General features: G+C 45.9%; 1 protein-coding gene across 1 annotated transcript; it reads left to right on the top strand.

The window, feature by feature from the left end:
- Positions 1 to 21,201: 21,201 nt before the first annotated feature.
- On the top strand, positions 21,202 to 21,597 carry GTSF1L (gametocyte specific factor 1 like). Its single transcript, XM_049780530.1, has one exon. The coding sequence runs from the start codon at positions 21,202 to 21,204 to the stop codon at positions 21,595 to 21,597; it is 396 nt and encodes a 131-aa protein (XP_049636487.1).
- The last annotated feature ends 4,741 nt before the right edge of the window (positions 21,598 to 26,338 follow it).

The following is a 26,338-nucleotide window of genomic DNA, read 5'->3' as shown; positions in this document are numbered from 1 at the left end:
TCTGACAAGCACCCCAAGATAAAAGCACCTAGAGAAAAAGAACCCAACCTTGCACGTGGCTGACCCAAGTTCTGTCCCCGGAATTCCATATGGTCCCTGAGTACCCCAGTAGTGATTCAGAAGCACAGAGCCAAGAGTAAGCCTGAGCATTCATTGCCACCAGTGTGATCCAAATATAAGCAAGCAAGTAAGCAAACAAACAAAATGAAATAGAGAGAAAAAATAAAAGAACGAAAGAGAAGAAAGAACGAAAGAGAAGAAAGGAAGGAAGGAAGGAAGGAAGGAAGGAAGGAAGGAAGGAAGGAAGGAAAGAAGGAAGGAAGGAAGGAAGGAAGGAAGAGTGAAAGAGAAAGAGTGAAAGAAAGAAAGAAAGAAAGAAAGAAAGAAAGAAAGAAAGAAAGAAAGAAAGAAAGAAAGAAAGAAAGAAAGAAAGAAAGAAAGAAAGAAAGAAAGAAAGAAAGAAAGAAGGAAGGAAGGAAGGAAGGAAGGAAGGAAGAGTGAAAGAGAAAGAGTGAAAGAAAGAAAGAAAGAAAGAAAGAAAGAAAGAAAGAAAGAAAGAAAGAAAGAAAGAAAGAAAGAAAGAAAGAAAGAAAGAAAGAAAGAAAGAAAGAAGGAAGGAAGGAAGGAAGGAAGGAAGGAAGGAAGGAAGAAAGGAAGGAAGGAAGGAAGGAAAAGAAAGAAAGAGATAAAGAAAGAGAGAAAGAAAGAAAGAAAGAAAGAAAGAAAGAAAGAAAGAAAGAAAGAAAGAAAGAAAGAAAGAAAGAAAGAAAGAAAGAAAGAAAGAAAGAAAGAAAGAAAGAAGAAAGAGTGAAAGAAAGAAAGAAGAAAGGAAGGAAGGAAGGAAAAGAAAGAAAGAAGAAAAGAAAGAGAAAGAAAGAAAGAAAAGAAAGAAAAGAAAGAGAGAGAAAGAAAGAAAGAAAGAAAGAAAGAAAGAAAGAAAGAAAGAAAGAAAGAAAGAAAGAAAGAAAGAAAGAAAGAAAGAAAGAAAGAAAGAAAGAAAGAAAGAAAGAAAGAAAGAAAAAGAGAGAGAGAGAGAAAGAAAGAAAGAAAGAAAGAAAGAAAGAAAGAAAGAAAGAAAGAAAGAAAGAAAGAAAGAAAGAAAGAAAGAAAGAAAGAAAGAAAGAAAGAAAGAAAGAAAGAAAGAAAGAAAGAAAGAAAGAAAGAAAGAAAGAAAGAAGAAAGAAAGAAAAAATTAATTTGGGGCCTGAGTGATTACAAGAGGGTAAGGTGCTTGCTTTGTACATGGCCAACTCAGGCTCCATATCTGGTACTGCATATGGTTTCCAGAGCCTACCAAGAGTGATTCCAGAGCATACAGCCAGGAGTAAGCCCTGAGCACCCCCAGGTACGGACCTAAAACAGAACAAAACAAAGATCCAGGAGATATCATTAAACAGAATGACATGAGAAAAAGAAAAACCCTGGGCCAGAGAGACAGCTCAGAGGGCTGAGCATATGCTTTGCATGTAGGAGGCCTGTTTGATCCCTGGCACTGCATGGTTCTCCCACACTGCTGGGTGTAACCAGCCTCCCCAAAAATATAGAAAGAGAAAGAAAAAAGAAAAAGAATAAAAGGTGTGGGAGGAAGAGGACTAAGGAAATAGTCTGATGAAAACAACATTACAAAACCCACAAACTACCAAGAAATATCAAAGAACAGAACAGTCTCTGCTAAAACGGAATTATAAAGAAAGATAATGGCTGCTGGTAAGAAAGTGATTAAATCATTTATTTAAAAAAACACAATATGGGGCCAGAATGATAGTCCAGCAGATAGGTTACTTCCCTTATATGTGGCAGACTCATTGATTTCTGATACCCCATATGGTCTTCAAGTGTAGCCAGAAGTGTCCCTAGTACAAAGCCAGAGTAAACCTAGATCATCACTGGGTATAGCATAAAAATCTAAAAAGAAATTGACCCTGTTGATTATAAAATTAAATACAAAATGTAGACTTAACATATGCCCTGATCAATTTTTGAAATTTGTAGGTAAGGAGTAAATGATTGAGATATTTGACAGTGAAACATCACCCCAATATCTTTTTGTTTTGGTTTGAGGGTCACACTTAGTGACACTCAGGGGTTACTCTTGGCTCTGTGCTCAGAAATCATGCTTGGCAGACTCAGGGGACTATTAGGGATGCCTCGGACTGAACCAGGGTTTGTCCCATGTCATCCCAAGGCAAATGACCTACCTCCTGCCCCCAGGAGTAATTTTTGAGTGCAGAATCAAGTAACTCTTGAATGCCACTGGGTGTGGCAAAAAAAAAATAGAATGAAGTGACTGGTAGTACTGCAGCTAGAGCACTCGCCTTGCATGTGGCTAACACAGGTTCAATCTCCAGCACCCCATATGATCCCTGAAGACTGCCAGGAGTAATTCCTGAATGCAGAGCCAGGAATAAGCTCTGAGCACAGCTGTGTATATCCCAGAAAAAAAAGGGGGGGGTGGACAGCTTTTAGAGAAAGAAAAATGAAATTCAAGGAATAAAGCCTATGATTCTGACTGAAATTACAAATTAGAAGACAGGAATCAAAGCAGATGACCAGAGAATGGGGCCCCCATAAAACCCTTGTGAACTACAATAAAATTGAAAAATATTAAAATAAGGAGCCAGAATAATAGTATTGCAAGTTGGGAGTTTGCCTTGGATGTGAACCAGGGATTGCAAATTAAAAAAAAAAAAAAAAAAAAAAAAAAAAAAACTTTCAGGAGTGATTACTGAATGTAGACCCAGAAACATGTGGGGGGGGGACGACCCTGTGTGATAAACCCCCTGTGAGTCAAGCTCACTGAATCCTGCAGAGACACCCCAAGTATGAATATTGTCATTCTCAGCTTCAGCTCTCTTGAAATGAATCTCACCTCTGAAGCTCTTTTATTTTATTTAGTTTGCACTTTGAATTTAAAAACAATTTATTATAACACATGATTTACCAAGCTGTTCATAAAAGTCTTTTCAGGCATCAAGTATTCAAACACCAATCCCACCAGCAGTGTGACCTTCGCTACACTAGTGTCCCCAATCTCCCACTCACCAACATAGGCTGCCCCCTTCTAGGCACAAACAAATTTACTTCATACTGTTTGTCATAACACAAAGGCAAACAGAATTATCAAAACTTAGATTAACAGGGTCAGTTTGAAATGATTGTTACTCCATGATGTAACTCCATAATATTACTGAAGTCAGAGTCTAAAATTTTACTGGGTTATAGTTGGTGCTAGGTGAGCCATTTAGGCTCGCTGATCTTGGTAGATTTCTATGTAACCTTCCTATCAGATTTCCTGTGACACTACTATAAAATTTTGAGGTGTCATGCACAAGCAACCACACTGTCCAGATTTATAGATCTGAAACAAATTTGGTGGGTTGACAGTTTGTTAAGGTTACGTCGAAGAGTTGGGCTGTTTCTGAAGGAAGTGTAGAGGTGGTGCTGGGTTGCTGTGGTTTCAGGCAAAACAAGGGAATCTGCCTCACCCCTTTCTGAGAGTGCCACAGAGGAATCAACCCAGACCAGGTTACCTGGGAAGTTTTGGCAGCCATTATTTAACTTGGAGCTTGGTAGAGGAACCAAGCTATTTATCTCTGCAGCTCTTTGAATATGCTACTTGCAAACAAAACCAACAAAGAGAAATAAAAATAAGAGACTCAGGGCTGGAGAGATAGCATGGAGGTAAGGCGTTTGCCTTTCATGCAGGTCGATGGCTTGAATCTCGGCATCCCATATGGTCCCCCGAGCCTGCCAGGACCGATTTCTGAGCATAGAGCCAGGAGTAACCCCTGAGCGCTGCCGGGTGTAACCGAAAAAACAAACAAACAAACAAACAAACAAACAAACAAAAAAAAGAGCCTTGGAGCCAAAGTGGTGGCGCAAGCGGTAAGGCGCTGCCTTTCACGCACTAACCTAGGACGAACCGCGGTTTGATCCCCTAGCGTCCCATATGGTCCCCCATATGGGGGACCTGGAGCGATTTCTGAGTGCATAGCCAGGAGTAACCCCTGAGCATCACTGGGTGTGTGTCCCCCCCCCCCCGAAAAAAGAGACTCCAGGATGGAAAAATCACCACAGAGCTATGCCTGGGCCATGAATCTAAAATCTATTTCCTGTCTGGAAAATAAAATAGCAGGTAGGGCATTTGCCTTGCATGCAGCTGATCCAGGTTCTATTCTCAGTATCCCATATGATCCCCCTAGCCCACCAAGAGGATCCCTGAGCACAGAGCCAGAACTAAGCTTTGAGCATCATGGGTATGGCCCCAAACTCTTCCAAAAATAAAATTAGTTTGCATTAAAACTACATTCTGGGGCCGGAGAGACAGCATGGAGGTAGGGCCTTTGCCTTGCATGCGGAAGGACGGTGGTTCGAATCCTGGCATCCCATATGGTCCTGACTGCCAGGAGTAATTTCTGAGCATAGAGCCAGGAGTAACCCCTGGGTGTGACCCAAAACAAACAAACAAACAAACAAAAAACAACAACAACCAAAACCCTACATTCCAATAACTATGTCACTTTTGGGGGGGTTATGACCACACCCTGTAATGCCCAGGGGTTACTCCTGGCCTTGCACTCAGAAATCTCTCCTGTCTTGGAGGACTGTATGGGGATCAAACCGCGGTCCATTCTAGGTCAGCCACGTATGTGCAAGGCAAATGCCCTACTGCTGCACTACCACTCTGGCCCCATATATCACATATTTAATGTCCTAAAAACTGAATGGTAGAATAATAAGAATGGAGGGAGTACAGAGACTAATGTCCTATTTGTTTTGACAAGATAGTCATACAAAATGTTGGATAAGGAAGCATGTATTTAAAAATAGACCTGCCTTGGGGCTGAAGAAATAGGATAGCAATTACCTTGTATGCAGCTGACCTGAGTTCAATTCCCAGCACCACACACGATGCTTGAGCACCCCTAAGAGTGATTCCTGTGCACATCGTTAGCTCTGAGCACCACTGGGTATGGCCCCAAAACCAAAAAAATTAAAATATTTTTAAAATACACCTGGGCCAGAGTGATAGTCCAGCATATAGGACACTTGTCTGTGCCCAATCCAAATCTGATCCCTGGGCCGGTGAGGTGGCGCTAGAGGTAAGGTGTCTGCCTTGCAAGCACTAGCCAAGGATCAGGACCACGGTTCGATTCCCCGGTGTCCCATATGGTCCCTCCAAGCCAGGGGCAATTTCTGAGCGCTTAGCCAGGAGTAACCCCTGAGCACCAAACAGGTGTGGCCCGAAAAAACAAAAACAAAAACAAAACAAACAAAAAAAAAACAAATCTGATCCCTGGCAAATGGTCCCCTGAACCCAGAATGCAGAGCCTGGAATAAGCCCTGAGCATCACTGGGTGTGGCCGAAAATAATAAATGAATAAATAATAAAACTATTGTTCTGGAAGATGTTCAGCTTAAAAGCACATGAAATGCTGGTAAATAGCTATGAAAATATAATTGTCTTGAAAATACAATGTCTTTTTTGTTTTTGCTTTTTGTTTTTGAGCCAGTACTCAGAGATTATTCCTGGCTCTGCACTCAGGAATCACTCCTGACACTGGAGTCTGGACCACAGGGGTGCTGGAGATTGAACTCAGGTCAGCCCTGTGTAAGACAAGCACCTTATCTGCTGTGTTAAAGCTCTGGCTCCCAAAATACAATTGGAGTGCCAGTGAAGACATGGCAGACATTCATGGACTTCACTTATAGAAATGCAAAAATATTAGCCACCTCATACTAGCAGGGATGTATATTTGTTTGATGCTGTTGTTGGGCCACATCCATCTGTGTGATAGGGCCCTATGGGGCTCATGATCCTAACACCTGCCAGACCTGAGCTCTAGAATTTCAGCCAATCCAAGCTCCTGGAAGTTTCTTCTATACTCAGAGATTTTATCACATAACCTAGTAAGTTCAGGAAGTGTATATTCACAGAAAAACCCACATATAATTGTTTTGAGGAGCTCCACTCTCAAATACCCCAAACTGAAATCACTCAGATGTCTGTAAACTGAGAACAGATAAACGTTTGATGCAAAGCACTTGGTCATCTGTCACCCAACACAGTTTAAACTCCAGTGCAACAACAGCCAAAGTTCAAAGACTGATGGAAGTTTGGTCCTTAGAAAAAGATGATTTTCAGGGTCTGGAGAGATAGCACAGAGATAGCACACACATTTGCCTTGCATGCTGCCGATACGGGACGGACCCCCTGAGCCTTCCAGGAGTGATTTCTAAGAGCAGAGCCAGGAGTAACTCCTGTCACTGCTAGGTGTGGCCCAAAAACAAAAGATAATTTTCAGAAAAGGCCCAACTACAGGCTCAAAAAACAGATGTGTGGCTGCAGAGACTCAGGAGTGGAAGTTTAACCCCAATGCTAGATCACATGCTGCTGTGGCCCTGAGCTTGGCTGTCTGGGACCCTGGCCCCATGACCCACCTCCAAATGCACTAGTGAGTGTAAGCCCCACAATGAAAGGGTGGGATCTTCAGCCAAGCACTGTCCCGAAGAGGAGAACCAAGCACTGTGCCCAGATGAGCACCTCCAAGGAGCATAATATGCCCCCACTCTTCTCCAGCAAGTCTGCAGCCAGAATGTCCTTGAGCACTAAAAAACTAAAAACTTCAGTCCCAGGGCTGGAGAGATAGTATAGTGAGTAGGGCACTTGTCTTACTCACAGCTGACCCAAGTTTGACCCTTAGTATTCCAGTAGATCTCCTGATTTCTGCCAGGAGAAACTAATTCCTGAGTGTAGAACCAAGAGTAACCCCTGAGCATCACTGGTGTGGTCCTCACAAAATAATATAGTTCCCAACAAGCTTGCCTGCAAGACCACAACAAGCAAGAGTACATGGGGGGCAGAGAGAGAATACAGGGTGCTTACTTTCATGCAGTCATTTTGGCTAACCCAGGTTCCATCCTCAGCACCACATATGGTTCCCAAGTACAACTAGGGAAGACTGGAGCCAGCAATAGCCCTGAATAACACTGGGTACTACCTCCACCCCCTCAAAAAAAGAGGGCAGCTCCAGTGAGCAAGTGGCAAATTCCACATCTCAATAATCTCCAAAGGAAGGGGAGAAGGGACAAGAGGGAAAGGGAAGGAAAGAAAAGGGAGGGGAGGGAAGTGGAAGGGGAAGGGAGGAAAGATAGGAGAGAGAAGGGAAGGGGAGGAGAGGTGAAGAAGGGGAGAGATGGAGGAAAGAAGGCAGATAGAAGGGGAAGGAGGGGTGGGGAGGGGAGGAGAAAGAAGGAGAGGGAAGAGAAAGAGAGGAGGAAAGGGAAAGGGAAGGGAGGATAAAGAGGGGAGAGAAAGGGGAAGGGAGGAGAAGGAAGGAGAGGAGCAAAGGTTTAGGAGAGGGGGAGAGGGGAAGAGGGGAAAGGGAGGGAAGAGGGGAGCTGGATGGAGAGGTGTTATCACACCCCTGATTTTGGGTAACACATATGATAAGCCTGTGTCACGTTTGTGAAAATGACAGAACAGACCACACACTGATCCATAAGGGAACATTTAGGAGAAAAGAGCAAGGAGACCCAGACTTTTAAAGAGCACCTTCTGCCTTCTGCTTTGATACCTTGATAGTATTACAAATGCTTCACCATCGGCCCCACTCAGTATTTCAGTGAGGAAGATCACTGTTACCATTGTTCATCATTAGATATGTGGGACTTTAAAACCTTATGATTCCACCCAGTGTTTCCCTACTCATGAAATTTAGAGGAAGCATTTAAGAACTAAGTCCCACTGATCACAGTGTTTTATTAGTCTGAACTTCAGAGATTCCTTTAGTTTCACTGACTCCTCCTCTTCCTTTTTTTCTTCTTTTGTTTCGGGGCTACACCCAGCAGTGCTCAGGTTTTACTCCTGGCAGGGCTCAGAGGAACCATGTGTGGTATCAGGGCTTAAACCCAGGTCAGGCAAATGCAAGGCAAGCACTCTACCTGCTGTATCTCAGCCCCTTCCTGTTCTCCTCACAATGTAAGTGCAATTACATTTACTTTCCATTTAAAATGGCTTCCAGGGGCCAGAGAATTATTCAACAGGATGGAGAACATGCTATGAGTTTAATCCCTGATACACTCTGTCAGGAGCAACTCCTGAACAAGGAGCACCTTTTAGGTATGAACCAATAAAAAATAAATACACAAATAAAATAACTTTTATTGAACTGGGAAGAGGACTCAAAGGGCTGCAGTACATGCTTTCCATATGAGACCCCAGGTTCGATCCGTAGCACCATATAGCCCCTGAATACCAATGTTAGTGACTCACAAACACCCTTTCTTTCTTTTTTTTGTTTTTGTTTTTGGGCCACACCCAGCGGTGCTCAGGGGTTACTCCTGGCTGTCTGCTCAGAAATAGCTCCTGGCAGGCACAGGGGACCATATGGGACACCGGGATTCGAACCAACCACCTTTGGTCCTGGATCGGCTGCTTGCAAGGCAAACGCAGCTGTGCTATCTCTCCGGGCCCCCAAACACCCTTTCTTTTTTTTTTTTTTTTTTGGTTTTTGGGCCACACCCAGTAACGCTCAGGGGTTACTCCTGGCTATGCGCTCAGAAGTTGCTCCTGGCTTGGGGGACCATATGGGACACCGGGGGATCGAACCGCGGTCCGTCCAAGGCTAGCGCAGGCAAGGCAGGCACCTTACCTTTAGCGCCACCGCCCGGCCCCCAAACAACCTTTCAAGCATAGCTCCAAGCACTGCTGGGTGTGGTCAAAATTAAAATTCATTAATTCATCAATTCATTCATTTCATGACTTTTTCCTCCAGAAATACTCATTTTACAAAAGTATTCGTACCTGGGAACACAGTTTAGAGGAGGCAGTGAGAGACATCTTGTGTATTATTTGTTGCCCCTTCTGCATTATTTACAATTACATTCTAAGAATCCCCCCAACACTATGTTCTTCCTTGTATCTCTCCTTTGCTCCAGAGCCTGGGAGGCACCCCTATTTCTGAGAGCACATCCTGATGGTCTAAGAGCCCCATTTCACAAGTTCCTAGATCTGGGGCCCACACAGGGAACCTCTGAAAGTACCAGAAGTGAAGGGGCATTTTAGGGCCAGAGTTAAAGCACAAGAAGAGAGAGCTAGGTACTACCTTCAGAGATTCCCCATCTTTTCTCCTGCATGAAGAATTAAGAGAGAGAGGGCATGTTAGAAGGAGAGCTGCCCTGGCTGCCTCAAAGCCCATCCTAAAGGAGCCTGCCTCCTGAAGAACCATGGAGCTTTGAGAGAAACCAGAGCTGCAATCCAGGCCCACAAGGTGACAGAGAACTAGAATGAGCCCCAGCAGCTGAACACCCCAAAGTTATGCAGAAAGGAGCCTACCAGCACACCAGGGTCTTCTGGAATTCACCAGGACTCACCCAAGTGCTGTCCATACTATCACAGACAGGAGAGTATTTGAGAGTTACAGAAGGAGTGAACCAGAAGTGTGTGCCTTGCAAAGCCAGGGGGAGGAGGAGAGCCTTGGGTGAGCCAAACCAGCCCCAATACCTCCATTCACCCTGTTGTTCTCTCTTGGTCCTTGGGATCTCCAGCTGCTATCAGGCAGTAAAAAAATTTTGCTTATTTGAGAGAAACACCCTGAAAATAAAGCTGATACAGGGAGCAGAAGTAAAGAGAAAAGGAGAAAAAGTGAAGCCTCAGAGAGGGATGATGTCAAACTCAAGACTGCAAGGGAGCATCAGATTATCCTGCAGTTCCATCTACACACAATTGACTCCCCCAGATACTCAATATGGAAATGAGTATGACTCACAAACTCTGAACCAGTGCTGCTGTCAGAGGCAGAAGATGCTTCAAGAATGAAGTTCAGGGCCAGAGCAATAGCGCAGAGGGGAGGGTGCTTTCTTTGCACGCAGTTAACTTGGGTTCGATCCCTGGCATCTCATATGGTTTCCTGAGTCTGCCAAGTGTGATTCCTGAGTGCAGAGCCAGGAGTAACCCCTGAGCACTGCCAGGTGTGCCCCAAAATTAAAAAAAAAAAAAGGAATAAAGTTTAGCTCCTTCCCTTCCACCAGACAAGCCTGAAAACCTGGATCTGACAACATAACTGACAGTCTTACCTGCATGAAGCTTCTAACTAACACAAATTGATAGCAATACTGCAGGTGGGAGGCCCAGGTTTTATTCCCCCCCCCACACTGCCTATTGCAGGATGTAGCCCTGAAAACCCCCTAAAACCTAGACAACCCTCAGCACCATAATGCCCAAGCAGCACTACATCCTGGACCTAACAATTAGATCAGAGAATCAGATGATGGAGGAACACTCGAAGTGGGTTCTGTATCCTGAGCTAGTTTGTAACTGATGGAATACAGTGTGCACCATTTTCACAATCATTCAGAACATTATTAGTGGTACTTTGTGTTCAATTTTGTTAAGAATGGCAGGGAGGGATCTCTGACCTCTGACACAGCGACCCAGGGTTCCATGGCTCAGGTCATGCATTGTTCAAGGATGAGATTTAGGAGTAAATATAACCAAAGTGAGGAAGCTGCCACCAAAGAGGTGGGGTAATTTCTCTCCTGGGGTCTGTACTCTGATCCCCTCTGTGCATATGAGGGAGGGATGAGGGGAACTGTGTGTGCAGTGCCTCAAATCTGCACTGCCTGGATCACTGACAAAGTTGGACTGGCCTGGAGAATTCTGTGAATGTTCTTCTGTAAGTCTCAGTGCTAGGATATAACCATTGAAGGCCCTTCGGGTTAATAAGGAATGGACTGCACTGGATTTCTTCATCCCTAGAGGTGACCCCCAGTGCTCACTGAGTTAAACTGCTGCCCCACACTACCCTTAAATAAGGGTAATTTGATGGCTGAAGAGATAGCATGGAGGTAGGGTATTTGCCTTACATGCAGCCAATCCAGGACAGACAATGGTTTGAATTCTGACATCTGATATGGTCCCCTGTGCCTGCCAGGAGCAATTTCTGAGCGTAGAGCCAGGAGTAACCCCTGAGTGCTACCAGGTGTGACCCCTCCAAACAAAACAAAACAAAACAAATAAGGGTAATGTGCCCTCAATGGAGTCTGGAGTTGGGGACAAGGGTGCTAATGTTGCTGATCTTCAAAGGTGAGGAGAAAGTCTGGAGAATGACTCAAAGAGCTGAAGCACAGGATTTGCATGTGAGATTTAATCCCCAAGCTCTAATGCAAGTAGCCTCCAAAACAGAATCAGAGAGATAGCACAGTTATAGGGTATTTGCCTTGCATGCAGCTGACCCCAGACGGATGATGGTTCGAAACCCGGCATCTCATATGGTTTCCCAAGCCTGCCAGGAGCCATTTCTGAGCACAGAGCATCCCTGAGCACTGCCAGGTGTGAACCAAAAACAAAAAAATAAAGCCAGAATCAGAGACTGGAGATAATACTGGGGTTAAGGTCTTGCATATGACTGACCCTGATTTGATCCCTGACATTACAAAGTTTCTGAGCCCTGCCAAGAAGGATCTCTGAGTACAGAGTTAGGAGTGAGCCCTCAGCACCACCAGTTGTGCCCAAAGAACCCCAAAGAAAACTAAAGTCTAATGGGGAGCAGGTACCATGGAAGATGGACTCATTGGTATGTGAAAGCACAAGGACAACACAGGAACAGCTGTGGAAACCACTGGCTTCACCCTCCATCTTCCAGATGAGGAAACAGGGTGAGCCCAGGCCATGAGGTCACTCACTGTCAAAGGCAAGACTAGCATCAGGGTCTGGGGCCCCTCCTCTGGGGTTCCCTCCCTCCCAACACAACTCTCTGACATTCACATGGCCTGTGATCTGGCAGAGAGCCAGCTCCCCACTACCTTCACACTCCCCAGCACCAGGGCAAACGCTCTATCTTGTCGCACGCCCGTGGTGGTGGCTGAGTGAAACCGAATGTTCTGTCTTTGCACTGAGAAGCCACTACCAGCCCCAGTTCTCGGGTTTCAGAATGAATCAGGGTTCAAGCTACCCTGTCCCCATCTGGGCTCATGTCTGTATATGGAAATCTTTGAAAATGAGTCTTCTAATTAGTCATCGTGGCCTAGTTAAAGACAACATAATGTTCCCCAATTTCACTTGTTTTCAACAAGGAGGGACAGAGGGGTACCAAGAACAATTCATGGGGGTGACCCTGCACCAACCCATCAGCTCTGGCCTAGCACCCCAATGCTCTCTGCTTAGCCAGGATGTACCCCACACTCCTACCCAGAGGCTACCCACCCAAGTTTCCTTGAGTATCTGTCTTGAATACTTGGTATCCTGGGCAACTCACATCCCCTACCCCCTTCACAAGAGGTTCACCACTCCCCAGCACATTCATCCTTTTTGTAAACAGATCTCACTGACCCCTTTGAAAGTGAGGAACCACTGGTGTGGGTCTGGCTAACTCCCCAAACCCAGGGTGGGTTCCTCCCCACTTCCACTCACTGGGCAGGGGCTGGTTCCCTCCCTGGGGCCTTTGCACAAGCCACACCCTCCAGCTAAGATACTCTCCCTGTTCTCTCTCTTCTCTCTCTCTCTCCTGTCTCTGTCTCTCTCTCCTCTCTTTCCATCTTCTCTCTCTCTGTCTCTCTCTCTCTCTCTTTCTGTCTCTGTCTCTCTCTCTCTCCTCTCTCTTCTCTCTTCCATTAACTCCTGCTCACTCCTCAGATCTTGGCTTCCTTATATCTTCCTAGTGTCCCTGACAGAATATCTAAAAGCAGCCAACACAGGGACCTGGTGATGATGCAATGACTGAAAGCCCTTGTCTGGTGAGCACAAGGTTGTGAGTTCAAACCCTGGTGTGCCACATGCACTGAGGAGATCAACACAGTCCTGTTTGTGACACCCAGGGACAATGACCCAAAAAGACTGCCATGGCTTAGGAAGCACAAAGGATAAGAGCTAGATGCTAAATTCGGTTCTCTGCAGGGGCCATGCTAACCAAGGCCTGGGTTCCCAAGGAAAACATGAAATGGCCAGGCAGTTGTTATCATCTAAGTTCTTTTCCTTTCTGAATTCGTTTTCTGATTTGGGGGCATAAGCTGGGCTCAGGACTGACTTCTGGCTTGGTGCTTGAGATACTCCATAGTGCTGGGGACTGAACTCCAGTTTCTGCACTCCAATCTTCTGAAATTCTCTCCAGCTGCTATAAGTTCATTTTCAGAGCATCCTTGGTTCAGGCAAATTCCTTCACAAAGGCCTGAGCTCCAGGAAAGCATGCCTTGTGCACCACTGTACCTCCACATCTTGGAGGATGTGAAGGACACACAATGTGGCTGATCACTACCATGATGGAAGAGGAATGAACAACAAAGAACTTGTCACCCACCTAGATATGAGGATGGGTGTGGGGAGATATCTCACAGGGCTGAGCATAGGTTTTGCTTGCAGAAGCTTCAGGTTCCATCCCTGGAACCTTGTGGTTTTTCATGCATGGCCAGGAGTGGCCCCAATGTGATTTTTTAAATGAAGGAGGGGAAAAAAATGCAAGCCCAAATCCTCCAACCCTCCTCAATGCCATTTGCTCTTCCTAATAACATTCACACACATTACCCCCAAATCTGAACCCCAAACTCTGTGCCCACCTCCAAAAAGCAGTTTTTAAAATTCTCCAGTCCTTCTCTTTGCTGTCCAGACCTCCTCACCCCACTGACTGGATCCAGGAGGGCACTGCATGCACACTATTAGCAAACACTTGAGGCATTCTGCAGGGAGGGTTGATGACATCTCTTTGATAGTCCCTGGACTAGGGTAAAACCGGATAAAACTGAGTCCCTGGTTTTTGTGCCCTGCAGTCCAGCATTTCTGGGCACCATCAGGAGAGAAGAGGAGAGGGAGTCAGAAACTGAAATCCTGCTGCCCCCTCGTGGCCATGGTGGTCCTCACCTAAGACATTTAGCACCCCCTGGAGCCGCTCCATTAGTGTCTTGTGACCCTGTCTGCCTGGGAGAGCGATACTCTGGTGTCCTGCACAGAATACTTTTCCCTTCAAAAACGTGTAGTTCCTGGACTTGAGTTTTTGAGGGAATGTCTTGAAGACCTGCCCATTTTATTTGCTATTTGCACTGCTATTTACTTGGTTTCTCTCTCTAACTCTATTTGTGTAAATCATTCAGTTTGGAAGCCTTCATCCAAGTAATGGAGGAAGGGAGTGGAACATTCAGTGCCATTTACCATACGGGGGATGGAAGATGTGTGAAATGAGGGAAGGGAAGGATTACTGACAGTTTATTTTAATAAAAATATTACCATTTTTACAAACCAAAGAAAAATAAAATGCAATGTCTTACCCAGAGAGCAAAATGAAAAATAGCAAAAAAAAATTATACTATAAAATTCAGAACATGGGGCCAGAGTGATAACATAATGGTAGGACTGGCACGCTGCCAACCCAGGACAGACCAGGGTTCAATCCCTGGCATCCCATATGGTCCCCTGAGCCTGCCAGGACCAATTTCCGAGTGTAGAGTTAGGAATAACCCCTGAGCACCACTGGGTGTGGCAAAAAAATTCAGAACAGGGCCAGGGATATCAGGGATGCAATTTGGTCATCAAGTACTTGCTTTGCATGTGCAAGGCCTGGCTGAGATAGGGGGTGGGCAATTAAATTATTTTTCTTTGTGGGACCGGAGAAATAGCACAGCGGTGTTTGCCTTGCAAGCAGCCGACCCAGGACCTAAGGTGGTTGGTTCAAATCCTGGCGTCCCATATTGTCCCCCTCCCCCCATGCCTGCCAAGGGCTATCTGAGCAGATATCCAGGAGTAACCTCTGAGCACCACTGAGTGCTCTTTGTTTGGGGAATACAACCTGTGGTGATGAGCGGACTAGTCCTACCTTTGTGCGTTAAAGACCCCCAGTGGGACTCAGGAGACCATATGGTGCCAGGAATTCAAACTCAGAGTGGCCACATCTACATGCTAGCAAGTTCAATATCCAGCTCCAACTCTGGGTTTGATCCCCACCTTTACAAGATACCCAACAACCAAAATATGAGTGGATCAGAAATGGTATGAAGAAAATTAGATAGATTCAACAGTCCCCACGTTAAAAAAAATGGTGATAAGTTGGGGCTGGAGCATTGGTGCAGGGTGTAAGGCCTTGCACGTGTTAGCCTAGGACAGACCTCGGTTCGATCCCCCGGCATCCCCCAAGCCAGGAGCAATTCTGAGCACAGAGCCAGGGGGAACCCCTGAGTGTCACTGGGCATGGCCCAAAAACAAAACAAACAAACAAAAAAAATGGTGATAAATTAGATGTGGAGGCAGGAATTGAAGGAGGGAAAGAAATTGGGAGTTCCAAGTTTTCAAGCAAGAACCAAAGGGTAAATGATAAAATTGGTCACTGAAACAGGAACTCTGAAATAGGATTGGGTAGTGTGGGAAGGTCATTTTTCTACCTGCTCTGGTGCAGGCTAGGAAGGAGATAGATACCCATGAACCTTTTCAGGCCAGAGGCCAGCTAGCAATGGGAATTCCTGAGTGTGCCTTGAGCAAGCTCTTGTGATCTGAAGACGCTCATGAGAGAATCATCTGCACCCCAGTGGGAGGTGCAGAAGGAAAACAGCCCAGAGGACAGAGTAGCAGTGGATGAAATGAAAAAAAATCAAAATTGTGATTTCAATAAGGAAGAGACAGCACATAGGAATTAACAACCAGAATGCAAAACTCCAAGGCTATAAAATAAATCCTCAGGTTCTAAAGCCAAAACTAGAGAAACGTGGGTCTGAAAACAAATGTCAATTTAGGAAATCTCACAGACACACACACACACACACACACACACACACACACACACACGGAGAGAGAAACAGATGTCAGGAGTTTCCACGCATTTGCCCTTTGCTCCTAAAAAGCAGCAAGCTCTGTGGAAATCCAAAAAATGCAAGAGTATTTTCCTGAAAATCTGCGTATTTATTCTGAAGGAAAAAATCACACCTGGAGGTGAGATCAGATGGTTTCAACACCAATCCAAGGTGCTACATTCAAAGATGTTTCCAACCAACCATGGTGTATACTGAGTAAGGTGGGGTTAGATCAATCCCCAATCCAATTAATCCCACCCAAAGCCAACTACCAATAATGAGGCATGAAATTTATGGAATATGACAGAAATCGATACTAAAGCTGAAGCTACACAGCACCTACAACCAAGATGAAGAACCTTAGCAAGGGCTAGAGGGCCATGCGCATGCTTTGCATGAGTGAAATCCCAGGGTTGGATCCCAGCACTATATGATCCACTAACCACAGATCCATAGTCATAGGTAGTGGCTTCAGACACCCCACATACAGCCTAAAAACTGAAGAAAAAAATTAGCTATGATCGTAGTCAGCTGGTTCTAGACACCATAAATTATCTCTTTGCCTCTTTTATGCCCCATTCTCAAAAAATAAAATGTAAAAAGAAAGGAAACACTGCTAACGGGAAATCAAAGCTGTGTCCAAAACACCATGCAGTAGGTCAAAGGACCTATTTGCATGTAGGAGTCCCCAGAGGCAATTCCCAGTACCACATGGTCTGGGATCATCACCAGGAACAATAGCCTGAGCACTATACTGGGAGAAACCTCTGAGCACCACCACATGTAACCCACAAACCAAGATAGGTAAATAATAAAATAAATAAAATATAACACTCTTTGGTATAGCAAAAGAAGTTTAATTTATCAATAAAAGTTGAGAAAAACTATTCATTCAAAATAAAAAGAATCAAGGCGGTGGAGCGATAGCAGAGGAGGTAGGGCATTTACCTTGCATGCGCTGGACCCACATTTGATCTCCAGCACCCCCATTAAGTCACCCAAGCTTACCAGGAGTGATTTCTGAGCACAGAGCCAGGAGTAATTCCTGAGCACTGCTGGGTATGGGTATGGACCAAAAACAAAACAAAAAAATTCAAATACATTTTGCTCAGGCCATTAGGGACCATACAGGGACATCCTGACAGTGGAGGGGTGCAAACAGCAGAGCCACTGTTTGGGGAACCAAAGTCCGCTCCAAGAAAGCATCATCAGTACCACCACTAATACCTGCACATGGAAATGGACCCAAATACTTACACGACACTCAAAAAAACTGGATGCTGAGGGTTGCAGAAATAGTACAGTGAATAGGGCACTTGCCTTCCATGTCACTGCCAAGCCCTGGTACCCCATATGGTCTCCCAACATATGCCAGGAGTGATTCCTGAATGCAAAGCCAGAAGTAACTCCTGAACAAAAGAGAAAAAAAGGAGATGAGGGCCCAGAGAGATAGCACAGCGGCGTTTGCCTTGCAAGCAGCCGATCCAGGACCAAAGGTGGTTGGTTCGAATGCCGGTGTCCCATATGGTCCCCCATGCCTGCCAGGAGCTATTTCTTAGCAGACAGCCAGGAGTAACCCTTGAGCAACACCGGGTGTGCCTTGAGCAAGCTGGGTGTGGCCCAAAAACCAAAAAAATAATAATAATAAAAAAAGAAAGGAGATGAAAGAAAGAGAAAGACTGAACGAAAGAAAGAAAAGAAAGAAAGAAAGAAAGAAAGAAAGAAAGAAAGAAAGAAAGAAAGAAAGAAAGAAAGAGAGAGAGAGAGAGAGAGAGAGAGAGAGAGAAGGAAGGGAGGGAGGGAGGGAGGAAGGAAGGAAGGGAGGGAGAAAGGGAGGGAGGGAGGGAGGGAGGGAGGGAGGGAGGAAAGGAAGGAAGGGAGGGAGGAAGGAAGGAAGGAAGGAAGAAAGAAAGAAAGAAAGAAAGAAAGAAAGAAAGAAGAAAGAAAGAAAGAAAGAAAGAAAGAAAGAAAGAAAGAAAGAAAGAAAGAAAGAAAGAAAGAAAGAAAGAAAGAAAGAAAGAAAGAAAGAAAGAAAGAAAGAAAGAAGGGAGGGAGGGAGGGAGGGAGGGAGGGAGGGAGGGAGGGGGGGAGGGGGGGAGGGAGGGAGGGAGGGAGAAGTAAAAGGGAGGAAGAAAAAGGTAGGGAGGGTGGGAGGAAGTGAAGAAGGGAGGAAGGGGCCAATGTAACAAGACAGAGGAACTGCTCCAAATCTGTACACAGGTGCTGTGAAGGCGCTTTCTGGACCCAAATGGCCTAAGCCTGTGAAGACTTTGAAACACTTAGTGAAGTGGGATGCACAGAGAATATGATGGGGGAACCAGCAATTTCTTGTTTTTGTTTTTGTTTTTGGGCCACACCCGGCAGTGCTCAGAGGTTACTCCTGGCTGTCTGCTCAGAAATAGCTCCTGGCAGGCACAGGGGACCATATGGGACACCGGGATTTGAACCAACCACCTTAGGTCCTGGATCGGCTGCTTGCAAGGCAAACGCCGCTGTGCTATCTCTCCGGCCCCAGAACCAGCAATTTTTATAGGCAACAGTTACCCTAATCCAGTGCTTCTCAAATAGTGGGGCGCGCCCCCCAGGAGGGGCGTGAGGCTCCATAAAGGGGGGCGCGCCTGAGCAAATACTGTCATAACAAGTTAAGTCCCGTGTTTATGTCTCTGGAGCTGAGAGTTGCTGTGTCCTGCTTCAAACCCCGCTTCGAAAAGCTATGCATTGCAAGCGTGCTCATTGTAGCCATTAATCCAGACATCACCTCTGATTAAAATCAGCTCAAATTAATTTTATATATTTTTGTTTTGCAGGTTAAAGTTTTTTTTTAATAAAGATACTATTTACAGTCACGCGGGGGCACAAAAAATGTTTTCTTTTTCCTAGGGGGGGCATAACAGAAAATAATTGAGAAGCACTGCCCTAATCTGTTCCTTTAAAGTAGGAATTAGAGAGCTGGAGCATAGTATAATAGATAGGGCATTTGCCTTGCATGCAGCCAACCCAAGTTCAATCCCTAGCACCCCATGTCCCGAAACAAAAACATGAAATAAATTAAAGGGAAAAATAGAAATAACCAGGAGTCTTAGCAGAGAATCCAAAAGATTGTATGAGTCAAAAGACCATGAACACAATAAAGTTTATAAAAGCGAAAATCTTAATGAGAGAGAATCCTAAGCATGGGAAAGCTTTTTTTTTTTAATATTTTATTTTACTTTGTGATAGAAAGGACATGATAATTTCTGAAGTCTGTATCACTCCCCAATATAAGTTTCATCCTCTCACATTTACCTCAGTTGAACTCAGCCTCAATTGACTCAATTGACTCAATTGACTCAGTCTCAACTCACTTCCACATTCATTGTATATATTCAAAGTACTCATAGAAAGAGATTTTTAGAAATTTTGAGTCCTAATTCAGTACAAATTATGTGTAGAATCTTCAGCATTTAAAAACAGTTTATGGGGCCTGGAGAGATAGCACAGCGGCATTTGCCTTGCAAGCAGCCGATCCAGGACCAAAGGTGGTTGGTTCGAATCCCGGTGTCCCATATGGTCCCCTGTGCCTGCCAGGAGCTATTTCTGAGCAGACAGCCAGGAGTAACCCCTGAGCACTGCCGGGTGTGACCCAAAAACCAAAAAAAAAAAAAAAAAAAACCCAAAAAAAAACAAACAAAAAAAAACCAGTTTATGTTAAATTGATGATAAATTGGGGAGGGGCAATTGGATGGGAAAGCTTTTGACAAAAAAAAAAAAAAATTGGGGGGGGGGTTGGGTCACACCCAGCAGCGCTCAGGGGTTACTCCTGGCTCTATGCTCAGAAATCGCTCCTGGCAGGCTCAGGGGACCATATGGGATGCCAAAATTCAAACCGCTGATCTTCTGCATGAAAGGCAAACGCCTTACCTCTATGCTATCTCTCCGGCCCCCCAATTGTTTTTTTTTTTTTTTTTTTTTTTTTTTTTTTTTTTTTTTGTGGTTTTTGGGTCACACCCGGCAGTGCTCAGGGGTTATTCCTGGCTCCAGGCTCAGAAATTGCTCCTGGCAGGCACGGGAGGACCATATATGGGACGCCGGGATTCGAACCGATGACCTCCTGCATGAGAGGCAAACGCCTTACCTCCATGCTATCTCTCCGGCCCCCCCAATTGTTTTTTAATGTAGAGCCTCAAAGATTTCAAGATCCCCAAGACGACCATGGAATTCTTTTTTTTTTTTTTTTTTTTTTTTGGTTTTTGGGTCACACCTGGCAGTGCTCAGGGGTTATTCCTGGCTCCAGGCTCAGAAATTGCTCCTGGCAGGCACAGGGGACCATATGGGGCGCCGGGATTCGAACCAATGACCTCCTGCATGAAAGGCAAACGCCTTACCTTCATGCTATCTCTCCGGCCCGACCATGGAATTCTTAGAAGCAAAACTTTTAATGAGACCCTTTTCCAGAAATATATGCCCCAAAGAGCCTTGAGATAAGAATATCTATCGGGCCTGGAGAGATAGCACAGCGGCGTTTGCCTTGCAAGCAGCCGATCCAGGACCAAAGGTGGTTGGTTCGAATGCCGGTGTCCCATATGGTCCCCGTGCCTGCCAGGAGCTATTTCTGAGCAGACAGCCAGGAGTAACCCCTGAGCAACTCCGCGTGTGGCCCAAAAACAAAACAAACAAACGAACAAAAGAATATCAATAAAGTTAAAAAAAAGGGGGGGGGGGCCGGCGAGATAGCGTGGAGGTAAGGCGTTTGCCTTCCATGCAGAAGGACAGTGGTTCGAATCCCGGTATCCCATATTGTCCCCCATGCCTGCCAGGTGCGATTTCTGAGCATAGAGCCAGGAGTAACCCCTGATCGTGCCGGGTGTGACCCAAAAACCAAAACTAATAATAATAATAATAATAATAATAATAATAATAATAAATAAAATAAAGTTATAAAAAGAGTTGGGACTAATGTTCTACCAACAAAGTGGACACAGCGGATGGCCCCAGTTGCCCTGAAGGACCCCAAGCCATCTGGCTTCATCGCCCCTTGAACTGATGATTCCAGCTATTCCAGCTGTTGCACTCCTGTAGGGATGGAGTGGGCGTGGCCTCGAGCTGAGGGTTCCAGCTGCCCATTGTAACCTCCTTGACAGCGCCTGACCTCACAGTGTCCCTGCCAGGGTCAGACACACCCTGAGAGACAGAACCTAACCTGCTCCACCTTCCCACGGGGCTGCTGCAGGTTGGGAGCTCTGGGGTCCAACTTCTGGACTTGGATCTTCTGCGTCCCAGCCAACTGCCTTCTCAGAGCAGCTGTGCCTCTCAGCCTCCTGTCCGTGCCCGCCTGGAGACTAGGAGGTAGGAGCTGAGACTCCAGAGATGGCTCCTTCTCCTCCAAAGGCTCACCCGCCGCGCCAAGGGGTGTCCCCCTCAGCCACAGCATCTCTGCTTCCCCAGAACATGCTCATGGAGCCAGAAGCGTTGGAAACATGCCCCTACAACGCCCACCACAGGATCCCTCGCAGCCGCTTCCAATACCACCTGGCCTTCTGCCTGAGGGAGACCATCAGGAAAGCCAAAGCAATGGCGACCTGCAAGTATAATGCCTGCCACGTGCTCCCCATCAAGAAGCTGCAGGAGCATGAGGCTGCCTGTGTAAATCGTAGAAATCTGGAGGAGGAGGACGGCACGAGCACCTCGCGTCTCGGCAGTGGTCTGCAAGGCCCCAGCGCCAACACCTGGAACACGGACAACAGCAACTGCTACCCCATATTCGTCCTGAAGCCTTTTGCCCCTCAAAAGCTTGTCTGTGAGAGCGTGCCCCTCATGGTCCCCCAGAAGAACCTCAGACCAGGCCAATAGATGCTCCAGCAGGAGCCACACTCATCTATAGGGGCAGCCCCACAGAATAAATGGCACTTGGCCACACCTTACCTAGCCAGTCTGGTCTTTTCACCGAAGGGGACGCAGATCTGATGGGATGATGTGGGCAGAGGTGGGGCTCGGGGTACAGAAGGATACTTCCATGTTTTGGTGGAAAATGATAGTGAAACCTCTCCAAGGCTGGTGTGATCCTGCTAATGAGGCTCTTTCCTGGCATGTGACTGGTCCTAGTTCAACTCCTGGCACAACACTGCCAGGATCACTAAGGGAAGCCCTGAAGATCACCACTGAGTTGGTGTGGCCCAACACCCCCACCACCACCACCACTCCTTGCCTAAAAGAGTAGGGCAGCTTCTTAGGCACAGCAGCCACGGGTGATTGACCCTACTATCTCCTTGCTACAGCCCATGGGCATAGATCTCATTAGCCCAAAACTACAGGTTAGGAGGCTCAGCGAGGGGAACAGAATTATTAAAGTTGGAATAAAGGTGCCAAAGAGATAGCACGACGGTAGGGCATTTGTCTTGCAAGCGGCCGACCCAGGACCAAAGTTGGTTCGAATCCCGGCATCCCATATGGTCCCCTGTGCCTGCCAGGAGCGATTTCTAAGCAGAGCCAGGAGTAACCCTAATGCCGCTGGGTGTGGTCCAAAACAACAACAAATTGGAATGAAATCAAATCCCTGTGAGTCCAAACCTAAACTGGGAGCTGCCTTCACAAAGTCTCCTTGACCCTAACAAGAAAGGTTAAATTCCTGCCCTTCCCACCCACCTCCCACTTAATCTCTTTTCCAGTTCCCCTCCCCTGGGGTTGTTTTAAGGAAGAAATAAACAAGGATGAGATGCAAGGCTGGGCCCAAGCAACATCCCTTTACTTTTCTGTAGATTGGGTTTTTTGGTGTTTTTCTTTTCTTTTTTTCTTTTTTTTTTTTTTTTTTGGGGGGGGGGAGTGGGGATCACACCGGGCAGCGCTCAGGGGTTACTCCTGGCTCTATGCTCAGAAATCGCTCCTGGCAGGCTCAGGGGACCATATGAGGCAAACGCCTTACCTCCATGCTATCTCTCCGGTCCCAAGCCTTTTTTTTTTTTTTTTTTTTTTTAATTTTTATTTTGACCAAGCGGATTACAAATCTTTCACAGTAATATTTTAGGTACATAGCGACATTGAATCAGGGGCATTCCCACCACCAATGTTGTCCTCCCTCCACCCCTGTTCCCAGCATGAAGATCCTTTTTTGCTGTACTAGCTCTTCAGTTCCCTTAAAGGATATTTAAAAGTAGATCAAAGAGCAAGAGACTTGGTAAAAAGTTGCTTGAACAGTGGTCCAGTGCTACCTCCTCTTGGTGATAGGCTTCTTGCTCCTTGAGCTGTCTCCTCCTGCTGGCAAGTAAGGGACTTTACACATGGGGTTCTATGGGGAGGACTGGGGGACAGCATCAAACACAGAGGGAGCTGAACATGATCAGTCCAGTAATGGTGGAAATAGGAGTGAATAATAAGGCAATGGGAGAGGGAAGGGGAGGGCCGAGGGGCAGTTCAAGGGCTAAGGCACTTGTTCTGCATGTGACCAATCCTGAAATCACACATGATCCCCTTAGCATTGCTTGGAGTGATGCCTGAACACAGAGCCTGGAGCAGACCCAAGGCACCACCCAGTGTACCCACCACCCAGAAAAAGGGTGACAGGGGATGACAACCAAATCTATAAAATACACAAATAATATTAATCAACAAAATAATTCTGTACTGGGGCAAAGTAATAGTAGTGAGTAGGGCACTTGCCTTGCATGTGGCTAACCCGGGGGTTCAGTCCCCAGAACCCCTTGTTGCCTCTGGAGCAAGAGTGATCTCTGAGCATAGATCCAGGAGTAAGCCCTAAGCACTAGTGGGTATGGCCCAAAAAGAAAAATGATAGAAATCAATCAGAATATATCAATAAACACACTAAAGAATTAACATTGAGGAAGGGGGTTGGGACCACACCCAGCAGTACTCAGGTGTTAACTCCCATCTCTACACTGGAAAAAAATTACTCCTGGCAGGTTATGAGATGCTGGAGATCGAACCCGGGTTGCCCAGGAGCAAGGCAAATGTCCTGCCCACTGTGCTATAGCTTCAGACCTTTAACATATATATTTTTAAGGTTTTGTTTTGTTTTGTTTTGTTTGGTTTTTGGGTCACACCTGGCAGCACTCAGGGGTTACTCCTAGCTCTATGCTCAGAAATTGCTCCTGGCAGGCTTGGGGGACCATATGGAATGCTGGGATTCGAAACACCATCCTTCTGCATGCAAGGCAAATGCCCTACCTCCATGCTATCTCTCCAGCCCCAGCACCTTAACACATTTAAAAATTCTATTTGATACATTAAATTGAATGCATGTCTTTTTTTTTTTTTTTTTTTTTTTGTTTTTGGGCCACACCCTGTTACGCTCAGGGGTTACTCCTGGCTATGCGCTCAGAAGTTGCTCCTGGCTTCTTGGGGGACCATATGGGACGCCGGGGGATCGAACCTCGGTCCGTCCTAGGCTAGCGCAGGCAAGGCAGGCACCTTACCTCCAGCGCCACCGCCCGGCCCCGAATGCATGTATTTCTAATGTACACTAACCAGGATACTGTTTCTATACAGGACTGAACCTAAACTAATTACCACTCTGTCAGATAAAGCCATAACTGAGCCTGCCAGCTCCTATCACTACGTGGGACAGACAAAACTAAGTGGCCTATTCAGAGCCCTCAGTACAGATGTCACATGTGGGTGGAAATAAGCATCTGACCATCTCCAGCATGTGACCCCTCTCAAACCTCAAGACCTCAAGGTGTTTCTGGAAGAGTTTACAACAAAAAAGCCTTCCTGTTGGAGATTTGAGGATTAAGACCTAGCCTAAGGGGAGATCTGCAAGATGGAAATGCTGGCCCTGTAGCTGAGATCCTGATTTTCACAAGGCAACTTCCCAGCCTTTAGCAATGTCCACTGCTTTCAAATTACAGGTCTTTTTTGGTCTAGATAAGCCATTTCACAAATTGTTGCCCAGTGGAGAGTGAGTGGAGATATTGAAGCAAAAGCCACACACCCAACTGCTTGGTGAGATTGGAGAGCCACAAAATGGGAAGTCAAGGAATAGGGAGATAGTACAGTAGGTAGGTTCAGTATCAGGTACCCCATGTGGTCCCGAGCCCTGCCAGGTGTGATCCCTGAGCACAAGGGCCAGGACTAACTCCTAGCATATCCGGGTATGCCAAAAAGTCAAAGTGTTCAGTCAAAAGTGACCCCCAAAAAGTCAAAGTGTTCAGGGGCTAAAACACACTCTGTATGCAGGACCCCCTAGGTGTGAATCCTGGCACTGAACACTGCTGGGAGTGGTCCCAAAAGCACCACCACCCACTCTCACCCCACCCTAACAAAACAAAAAGGTTTCAAGCTTTTCTAGACCTTCAGGAAATTTCCGTGGCCTTTAACTACGGCTGCAAACACTACGCTGGCAACTAGGTGGCACCATTTGAAAGGGACAGCCTAGCCACCAGCTATTTTTTTTTTCTGAAAATAACACTTAATTAACTAGAACATAAATATAAAAAAGGTAATACCAAAAAAAAAAAAAAAGGGAGAGATAACACCGCAATAGTACTGCAGGTAGGATGACAGTACAGCGAACCAACCTGGGTTTGATCACCGACATCCCATATGGTCCCCTGAGCCAGGATTCCTGAGTACAGAGCCGGGAGTAAGCCTAAGTCAAGCAACTAAAATTTAAAATATAACCATTCTGTAATCCATCCGTCGCATTTCTGGGAAGACTGCCATAAGGATTGAAAACAGAATCTCAATGTGCTGTGCTGTTTGCATACTCAATCTTGCACAAAAGACCTTTGACAGTTACATGTGAGGTGTGATGGGATTGAAGCTGTCACTTGAAAGAAAATGTTAACACATGCTACAGCAACGTCAAGATGAACCTTAATATGAAGAAACCCACAAAAAGACAAATACTGGCCGCCAACCTGGCATCCATCCCTGGCACCCATATGGTCCCGAGCACTGCCAGGAATGATTTCTGAGTGCAGAGCCAAGAGTAACTCCTGGGCCCGGAGAGATAGCACAGTGGCGTTTGCCTTGCAAGCAGCCATCCCAGGAGCAAAGGTGGTTGGTTCAAATCCCGGTGTCCCATATAGTCCCCCATGCCTGCCAGGAGCTATTCCTGAGCAGATAGCCAGGAGTAACCCAAGCACCACGGGTGTGGCCCAAAAACCAAAAAAAAAAAAAAAAAAAAAAAAAAAGAGTAACTCCTGAGTGTAGTATAGCGTATAAATACCAAAGAAAAGAAAAAAAGCAAAGACAAATGATAGTTAATCAGTTGTCGCACCTCCGGTCCCCAGGACCAGTGGGTGTCCCTGAATAGGCCTCATGGTGCCAGAGATTGGACTGAATGGTGCTACCTCAGGGGTACCTACCTTGCAGAGACCTTTGATTCCAGGCCACATAAACCCCACTGCTCTAGAGCCCACCACTGGCCTCAACCTCACATGTGGCAGCATAACTGAACATGGGGTTGACAAAAAATATCAATAAAAATACACATTATTTTTGTCTATTTTCAGTGGATGTCTGGTTTATAATACCATCGATATCAACACCTGGGATCATGAAAAAATGCCCAGGCAAGAAATGAGTTGTGGGACCAGAGAGATAGAATGGAGGTAAGTCGTTAAGGACGGTGGTT

The sequence above is a fragment of the Suncus etruscus genome, chromosome 9 (genome assembly GCF_024139225.1).
Source record: "Suncus etruscus isolate mSunEtr1 chromosome 9, mSunEtr1.pri.cur, whole genome shotgun sequence".
In the NCBI taxonomy this organism is placed as follows: domain Eukaryota; kingdom Metazoa; phylum Chordata; class Mammalia; order Eulipotyphla; family Soricidae; genus Suncus; species Suncus etruscus.
Note: the sequence above shows the minus strand (reverse complement) of the source record. Positions and strands in the feature narration are given on the sequence as shown.

Bases quoted from the DNA above. Each gene is read 5' to 3' on its own strand.
- GTSF1L (XM_049780530.1), top strand. From the start codon at position 21,202: ATGGAGCCAGAAGCGTTGGAAACATGCCCCTACAACGCCCACCACAGG.